At 35.7% G+C, this 9,653-nt stretch overlaps 1 protein-coding gene across 1 annotated transcript; it reads right to left on the bottom strand.

Moving 5' to 3' along the window:
* Positions 1 to 6,226: 6,226 nt before the first annotated feature.
* LOC110025581 (probably inactive leucine-rich repeat receptor-like protein kinase IMK2) lies at positions 6,227 to 8,899 on the bottom strand. Its single transcript, XM_020726136.1, has 2 exons — positions 6,962 to 8,899; positions 6,227 to 6,891 (listed from the first exon to the last, which is right to left on the bottom strand). Exons 1-2 carry the CDS (start codon positions 8,748 to 8,750, stop codon positions 6,284 to 6,286), a joined length of 2,397 nt encoding a protein of 798 aa, XP_020581795.1. The 5' UTR covers positions 8,751 to 8,899; the 3' UTR covers positions 6,227 to 6,283.
* Positions 8,900 to 9,653: the final 754 nt, after the last annotated feature.

Raw genomic sequence — 9,653 nt, 5'->3', positions numbered from 1 at the left:
GGGGCTCCTAGATGACAGCCCCAACTCATTCAAAATGAGAGGCTAACATCTAAGTGCCATCCACTGGGCGCTAAGGCCCCAGATGTGAAGGTGAGGGCCTTAAAAATAGACTAGTTGCACTCCTATGTGTGCAAGCTGAAAATTAGTTCTTGAGACTTTAGCACCTAGGCACTAGCTCCCTGTCGCCTAGGTGCAAGAAATTGCTTGAGGCAGTTAAAGGCTTAAAGCAGTTCGACTCATCTGTTTGAAGCATCGTTTGGGCCGGCCGAAGGCAATTTGAACAGAGTATTTTAGAGTCTATATAAAGGAAGACTTGAGGACTTTTAGAAAGGGGAAGGAATTGGAAGTGCTACTGATCTTAGAAGTGTTATCTTTAGAGTAGAAGGCTTGCTTTAGGGTAGAAAGAGCAAGTCTAGAGTAAAGAATTGGTGAGGATTTGAGACTTAAAGTATAGGAGAGCAACAAGGGCTTTGATGGAGCATTCTCAAGGTTGTATTGAGGAGGAGAGATAAGTATTTTTGTGTTTAAAGCATTGTATTTTCTGTAAACACTTTTGATATATGGATTCTCTTGATTTCAATGAAGTTTTGTGGTGTTTTCTCTATGTTTTTTGAGTAATCTCCTCTACCTTTTCCTTGTGGTGATGTAGTCTGATGTGTAGGAATTTGAAAATGGTTTTAAATTGCCTTTAATCTTTTAATATGATGATTTTCCTTTTACATTTCATTTACTTATCATTCTGACCAAATAGTTTGTTAAAATTTATTATGAACCCATAATTACTTGGGAAAGCAATGACATGAATACTAGTAAGATCACGTTGAATTATAGGGCATGAAGCAAAAGTACACCATAGGGATATGCAAATGTTAGAGAAATAATCATTGAAGGGCTCAAAGTGGGGCTTAAGGAATTAAGGCCACTTTAACCAAAGTTCTTTATTCAATTGGGAAAGGGTAAAGAAGAGAATTGCTTCTATTTGTCATTAGCCACCTTTCAATTTACATTTTCTTATTTTTTACACTCCAATTCTATCACTGCAAGGGAAGGTAGTTTTATCACCTAATTATTATCAATTCAACTAGAATAATTAGAATTTATGTAGGAGTAAACTAGGAGTAAACTATATACTTATTTACATTATGGTAGAAACTGTTAACACAACTTAAATGCTTTAAATTCCAAACTAAGTAAGAATTAAGTAGACTATAGCCTTTTCATAAATTTAATAACCTCATTCTCTGTGGGATCGACATTCCCGACTCAAAAAAAATTCGATGCCACCTGAGTGTTGAAACATTTGCCAGGGGGTTAGTCCGAAATTTTTTGAGTCCTAGCCTTTGCGTAACCTTTGCCAGGGGTCACCCCTAGCCTTTGCGTAAGCCACCTGAGTGTTGAAACATTTGCCAGGGGCCAGTCCTACCTTTCTTCCTTTGTTTTCTACAAGAGGGTGAGCTAAAAAAGGGTGACTTGAAAAAGGAAAAACATTAAGCAAGCCATACTTCTAGACAGAACAAAAAGAGGTGTGAACAATAATATATTACTTTTAAATATTTAATTAAATAAGTTATAGTTAGTTAAATTTTAATTAATTAATATATCGTATATTATATGAGTTAATAATATTAAATATTTAACAAGTTATTTATTCAACATAATAAAATAACGTTATAAATGTTTATATAATAATATTTTGACCTTATTAGCTTTATAATATGATTTATTGGCAAGTTACTTTTTTGTAGGAAAGACACTTTGTGTTTCTTAATAAAAAGAAGTGTGTACAAAGACACCCAAAGACATAAAATATATGTTATCATTTTGGTGAAAACTTTGCTCAAGATTATAAAATACCATTTGCCATTTAAAAAAAATCCCAAATAGGTTTGAAGTGATTGTCAATGGTGTTGGAATACACTATCAGTGATGAAGACATATTTTAATACAAATATCGGAAGCATGTTTCATATATTTTTTAGTGAATTATCTACATATTCATTAGATTTTTTGCAGCTTATTTTCTGTAAAAAAATGATAATATTATAAGAATCGTACCTTTCTATAATTATTAATTATTTTTTACAGAAGGCAATGAACTTTTTTAACAAGTACATAAGAAGATTTTAGGATATTTATGGATTTTGGCAATATTGTATTACAAGAAGGCCTCTCACCATCACCTCAAAATGAAAAGGGACAAGCCATATGAGATCAAGAATAAGTCAACTACTTTTGACTTTGGCATAAACTATATCATTATGAATAAAATATTTTAATAAGGTTACATTACTTATTTAGTAATGGAGATTGTGGAGTCTTTACAACATTTTGTACTTAATTTCTATGAAAAACTTTCAAGAAATAGCTAGAGACCATATTTAAATATTTAGATATTATCTTTATTTAGATTTCTTTTTAATAACACAAATCTTAGGTTTTACTATATTCACAAAAGTGACATTGTAGTTCTTGTTGCAGGTGGGGAAGTTCACAACCATAGAGTGATAAATTGACTTCTAATTGTTTTATAAAGATCTAACACATACATATATGATAGAAGAACTATACGAGATACCAGAGTTTTTACATGAAAATTTTAGAAAAGAAAAAATCACAGATCCGACCCAACTAAAATAATTTTATTAATGTGTCATATGTTACAATTAAGAAGTTTACAACAATGTACAACAATTGTAACATATGACACATTAATAAAATTATTTTAGTTGGGTCGGATCTGTGATTTTTTCTTTTCTAAAATTTTCATGTAAAAACTCTGGTATCTCGTATAGTTCTTCTATCATATATGTATGTGTTAGATCTTTATAAAACAATTAGAAGTCAATTTATCACTCTATGGTTGTGAACTTCCCCACCTGCAACAAGAACTACAATGTCACTTTTGTGAATATAGTAAAACCTAAGATTTGTGTTATTAAAAAGAAATCTAAATAAAGATAATATCTAAATATTTAAATATGGTCTCTAGCTATTTCTTGAAAGTTTTTCATAGAAATTAAGTACAAAATGTTGTAAAGACTCCACAATCTCCATTACTAAATAAGTAATCTCCATTACTAAATAAGTAATGTAACCTTATTAAAATATTTTATTCATAATGATATAGTTTATGCCAAAGTCAAAAGTAGTTGACTTATTCTTGATCTCATATGGCTTGTCCCTTTTCATTTTGAGGTGATGGTGAGAGGCCTTCTTGTAATACAATATTGCCAAAATCCATAAATATCCTAAAATCTTCTTATGTACTTGTTAAAAAAGTTCATTGCCTTCTGTAAAAAATAATTAATAATTATAGAAAGGTACGATTCTTATAATATTATCATTTTTTTACAGAAAATAAGCTGCAAAAAATCTAATGAATATGTAGATAATTCACTAAAAAATATATGAAACATGCTTCCGATATTTGTATTAAAATATGTCTTCATCACTGATAGTGTATTCCAACACCATTGACAATCACTTCAAACCTATTTGGGATTTTTTTTAAATGGCAAATGGTATTTTATAATCTTGAGCAAAGTTTTCACCAAAATGATAACATATATTTTATGTCTTTGGGTGTCTTTGTACACACTTCTTTTTATTAAGAAACACAAAGTGTCTTTCCTACAAAAAAGTAACTTGCCAATAAATCATATTATAAAGCTAATAAGGTCAAAATATTATTATATAAACATTTATAATGTTATTTTATTATTCAGACAAATTATATGCATGTTTAATTATTATAATCATGATACAATGATTCTACTTTTAATTCCGATATATATTTCATTTAACTTGTTTACTCTCTTGATCATAGACAATTATAATTTCTTAATTAGATGTAGAGGACTAGTAATTTTTATTTCATGCCTTTTTTAGAGGGATCACTAAAATAGTTTATCTTCATTTTTATCTTCTTAAATACCACATTATGAACATCATGTGATAGGACAACCACACATGTTGAATTTTCATCTTGTGAAGGCATAATAATGTTTTCTTCAGGCTTTGTTACTGAAGATGAAATTAGTTTAAATAAGATATTTTTTATTTGAACTAATTAAGTAATAAAATCCAAATTTAAATACTTAACTAATTGTCCTTTAGTTCTTCAATGCTAATAAGAAATTGTTATATTTGACTGAAAGAGGAAATTCCATCATTCTATTTATGTGAATCATCTTCTAATTTCTCTTATAAATATCCCACCTATTTTATTTTTTCAAAAAAAAACAACAACAACAACAACACTCGTTTAAGTTATTTAGTTTGTATAGTAATTTTTTTTATTTTTCAATGTTTTAATTTGGATAAGCTCATAAGGACTCATAATGTCATAAAATGTCTTTTCTTATTAAATTCTTTTGAACTTAATTTAGTTATTAATACAAATTAAAATATGCCAATTTGATATTTTTATCTTTAATATTGAGCACAATAAAGTGCCCTTTAACCTCTTTGTCATTTAAATTTTAATTAAATTTTGGGCATGTATCATCTCTATAGACTTGTTATCACTATAAAATTTTTCAAAACTTAATTTAACAATCAACACAAATTAAAATATGCCAATCTTTTATTTTTATCTTCAACATTGAGCACATTGAAGTACCCCTTTATCCTCATTATCATCAACCTTTCTCATGTGTAGTAAACGAGTTTGGGTCCTAAGGAGCTATATCAGAGGAGCATTGAAAAAACATTCACAATATCTAATCACTTTCTATAATATTCCATTAGCTTTTTATGTGATCTAAACTATATAATGCTTCTTATGAATAATAAGTTTTGACATGTATTATGTAAATGCAATTGAATATCAATCCATATATGATTAATAAGCTTAAACAAAGTTGAATAGTTTTAAGGAGTTCCAAATAATGCATGAACCTATTTATGTAGGGTTGGTACCACCTCGTCTAAATTAAGGTTTGAGCCAAGATTTCTTCAAGTAGGGCCAAAACTAGCTTAAATTTTAAGAGTGAGAAAAAATACCAAAAGATTAAAATTTGTTATTAGAAAAAAAAAAAGAAACTATTTGGAGTGGGCAAAAATGACCAAGTTGCCAAAAATTTTGTTGAAAAATATCGAATTTTTATATATAGAAATCTCAAATTACAGGGAGGGCAATTACCAACTATAATTCCAAATGATGTATGATCCTCATCATGTTGGATTGGCACCACATATTCTGAAGTTCCAAGTAATATAACAACCTCTTTACGTAGGATTTGTTTATATTATGAAGTATTATGCCATACCTTGAACCTCATCTAAAATAAGGATTGAACCAAGGTTTCTTCAAATAGCAGTGGAACCAACTTCAAGTTTAACATTTAATTGCAAAATTACCAAAAAATTAAATTTTAGTATTAAAAATAAAAAAAAAGAAATTATTGAGAGTGGGCAAAATAACCAACTTGCCTAAATTTTGTAAAAAAAAACAATAAATTTCTATAATTTATTGAGAAATCTCAAATTACAGTGTGGCCAATTACCTACTATGAGCTTAACTAACCTTAGTTCTACCACCCCTTTCAAACACAGGGTTTGAATACCTTGCTTCTAATTGAGTTGGGATAAAATTCAATCCACCCTTGAAGTTAAGCTTTATACCCCACTTTAGAGACAAAAGTTTAAATCAACATTAATGTGGGGCTTAACTTGTTTGAACCTACTTCAAATTACATGGCCCATATTATCAGTCAACAACCAAGTTTAAACTTCTATTACAAATCTAGGAAGAGAAAAATACGAACAAAAAAATGTCATATATTCAATAAAATCAATTTAAAAAATCATCACTCAAATATTAGAGCACTTTCATAGGAGGTGCAATTAATATTCTTAAAACCACCTCGCCGAGAATTATATATTGAACCTGTTGGGCAACCGCATCTCCCTCATTACGGAAAATATTTGCGTACATAAGACGTACGCAGCGCTGCGTACATCAAGGGTTATTCAGGGGGTACAGGGGGTTATATCCGAGTTATACCCCCTGTAACCTCCGTGTAACTCCCCTATAACCTTCATGTAACTTATTTATTCCCATGAAACTACAGAAGCGCGGAACTCATTTGTAAGTTACAGGTATGTTACAGAGAAATTACAGAGGGGTATAACCCCAATATAACTTCTCTGTACTTATTGAATAACCCCTGGACGCACGCAGCGATGCCTACGCCTCCCAATATAACTTCTCTGTACTTATTGAATAACCCCAGGATGTACGCAGCTTGTGTACACGTACACGCAGCTATGCGTATTTCCCTCATTTACCCCCAGACGTCGATGCTCCTCCTCCTTCGTCTCCCCCAAAACCACCTTCATCTGTTTCCCTCAGCTCCGGCATTATCTCCTGAACCTCCGGCCTCGCAGCCGGCGACGGATCAACACAAAGCAAAGCCAGCTTCAAAGTGTTCAGCAACTCATCCCCAGCCGCCGCATCCTTCATGATCTCCACATCAAACACTTCGTTCGTCCACTCCTCCTTCACCACCGACGCCACCCACTGTGGCAGCTCCATGCAATTGATCGGCTCGCCGGGCGACTTTCCCGTTAGAAGCTCCAGAATGACAACGCCGAGGCTATACACATCCGTCTTCGTGCTCGCTTTCTTCAGCTTCGACAACTCCGGCGCCCGGTATCCCAGAGCTCCCGCGGCGGCTATAACGTTGGAGTTCGCGGCCGCTGTCATGAGACGGGAGAGCCCAAAATCTGCAATTTTTGCAGTTGTATTATCATCTAGAAGAATGTTGCCGCCAGTGAGATTTCCATGGACGATGTTCTCTTTGGAGTGAAGGTGCCACAAGCCACGAGCGACGCCCATCGCAATCCTCATTCTAATCGGCCAATCTATGGTGGTCTCTGGTCCGCGAGCTACAATGGCAGCAAAATGGTGTGAGAATTTAGGATTAGTTTGGTTTTTACTGTTATGATTTGTGCTTACCGTGGAGAAAAGATGAAAGATTTCGCTTGGACATAAAATCGAACACCAGGAGCTTTTCTCCTTTGGGGCCAACGTAGTAAGCTCTGAGAGCTAGCAAATTAGAATGCCGGATCTTTCCCAGAACATTTACGTCTGTTTCGAACTCTTTCTGGTTCTTTGCAATCCTCTCACGCAGTCTCTTTACTGCAACATGGCTCCCATCCTCTAGCGTTGCCTTGTACATCGTCCCGTACGTGCTTTTGCCCATTATTTCCGCCGTTGCACACAAGAGATCGTCGGCAGTAAATACCAGCGGACCATCGAAGTGGACTAACTTCCCTCCGATATCGCCGCCGGATTCCGTTTCGGTCGCAGCGCCTGGCCCAGGTTTCTCGCCTCTTTCGCTGCTGGGTCCAGCTGTGCCGGGCTTCGAAGTGGACGCTGATCTTTTTCTAATCAAACAGCAGAGAAGGATAAAGCAGAGGACTACAAGTAGCACGAGGGTGATTCCTACAACAATGAGGATGATATCCAAGGTGTTTAGTTTAGTGTGGTTGTGTTTTGGGGGAACAGATGGTGGTGGGAAACTTGGAGAAGGCGGAGGTGTGCAGGGGACTGAGTTACTGTACCCGCAGAGCTGGATGTTTCCTAAGAAAGAGCTTGAATTGAACTTCCTAGACAGAAAAAGAGGAACTTGGCCGGAAAGATTGTTATAAGAGACATTAAAGAAGGTAAGATTCACCAGATGTTCGAGAGAAGAAGGAATCCTCCCAGTGAGATTGTTATCAGATAAATCCAGTTGGGAAAGACTAGAAATGTTACCTAACGTTTCTGGGATCTCACCATCAAATCGATTCATCTTCAAAGAAAGAAGTGATAGGTTCTTAAGCCCATCAATGGCGGCTGGAAGCCTGTTACCAATTTGGTTGTTCTCAAGGTTGAGCTGGACTAAGGAGGAGAGGTTGCACATGGACAACGGAAAACTTCCATTCAACCGATTATTACTCAAAATGGCATCACGCAGCAACGCCAATCCACCCAGAGACTTCGGAATGTTACCGGAAATTGAGTTATGATCCAGATTAAGGGTTTTAAGCTGATATGTTCCCCAAGTTTCGGGAATGTTACCAGAGAGATTATTGTTCTGGAGAGTAAGGTATGTCAGAGATGGCAAACTTGCAACGCCATCAGGAATCGAACCAGTCAAGTTGTTAAAGCTAAGATTAAGCCTGTAAAGCCTGGAAGCATTGGATAACGAAGAAGGGATGATACCGGATAACAAATTGTTGCTGATGTCGATCGTTTGAAGCGCAATGCAACTGCCAATGGACGGCGGAATGGTGCCAGATAACCTGTTGTTGAAGAGATAAACTCCCCTGAGTTCACGAAGGAAACCTAGCGCAGAAGGGATTTGGCCGCTGATGGCGTTGTCATGGAGGCTAAGCTTGCGCAGGGCGTTGAGTTGTCCAATCTTCTCTGTAATATGGCCCTCGAAGTCTCGCCATGGGAGTTGGATAGCAATCACCTTGCCGCGTACACACTTGATCCCGACCCATGCGCCAGAGCAGGCTCCGAGACCAGTGCCGTTCCAGCTTCGCAGGAAGCCTCGGAGATCGTCAATGGAGTGCTTGAAGGCCTGCAGACCTTCGTAGTCTTCCTGGGAGATGATAACTCCATCCCAAGATGGGTTGGACAAGGGGATGATGAGTAGAAAGGTTGCGACTTGGATGAACAGGAGGAGCAAGTGGTTACGCCGAAGCAGATGGGCCTTCTTCCTCGTCAGGCGATCGGTGGATCTTTTGCTCAACATGGAGAGAGGGGGAGGGAGAAGGTGCTCTGAGAAGTAATGGAGGTAGACTAAGGTGGGCGCAGTAAATTTAGATGTTGCGAAATCGATTTTATTTCTTCTCTTCAATTGTTCTGCAGCCAACGGCTAGTTTGTTTGATCAGTTTTGTGTGTGTGTGTGTGTAGTTTTTAACGGACATCATTGATGTTCGGACTGTAATAAAAATGAGAGAAGATGGCTCCGGGCTTTACAACGGCTACTTTTGATGAATCCTACGCGGGGTCTTACCAATCCAACGGCTGGCCATCTCCATGTCAGAAGTTGAAGAAGTGTCTACATGTTCTTTTTCCTGCAAAACAATGCAAACAAATCAATGGTGCTTTTTTAGATGGCACCTCTGCAATTACAAGAAGGGCCAGATTTTTGGGTTCGCATCTATTTATTTAATAAAGATTCTTTTTTAATTTTAATGACAGTTATATTACTAATTGTAGAATATGTTGCATTAGTATCAACTTGGTCATTTATCCGTGATATAATAATTGAGGGTTTGATTTCTAATCTTGAGTTTGCGGCTTCGAATTGTGCATGTACATATAATTATTGTGGAAATGGACTCTCTTAATCTTTGGAAGTATTGCATGGGTCTTTCTTCTGTCCATTGGCACATTTCTCATCTTTTGTTGATTTCCAACATGACTGTTAATCTTAGGATTAAATGGTTCCAAGTCCCTGGGGAAGGAAACTTAGCTTCTGAGTGGTTAGCAAAACTTGTCACTACTTCTCAATTGATTTTAGTTCATAAGTCTCCACCTCTTCATCTTTTGGTTTCGTTGAAGGGGGATTTACTTGATCTTCCTTATGTCAGGACCCCACATTGCAACTTTCTATAATCTATGAAGTTTCTATGATCTTCTATGATATAT

This window comes from Phalaenopsis equestris, unplaced genomic scaffold (genome assembly GCF_001263595.1).
Source record: "Phalaenopsis equestris unplaced genomic scaffold, ASM126359v1 Scaffold000304, whole genome shotgun sequence".
Lineage (NCBI taxonomy): Eukaryota > Viridiplantae > Streptophyta > Magnoliopsida > Asparagales > Orchidaceae > Phalaenopsis > Phalaenopsis equestris.
Note: the sequence above shows the minus strand (reverse complement) of the source record. Positions and strands in the feature narration are given on the sequence as shown.

Coding starts and splice junctions, on each gene's coding strand:
- LOC110025581 (XM_020726136.1), bottom strand. CDS start 8,750: ATGTTGAGCAAAAGATCCACCGATCGCCTGACGAGGAAGAAGGCCCAT. Junction 6,892..6,961: donor TCTTTCATCTTTTCTCCACG/GTAAGCACAAAT, acceptor CTGCCATTGTAG/CTCGCGGACCAGAGACCACC.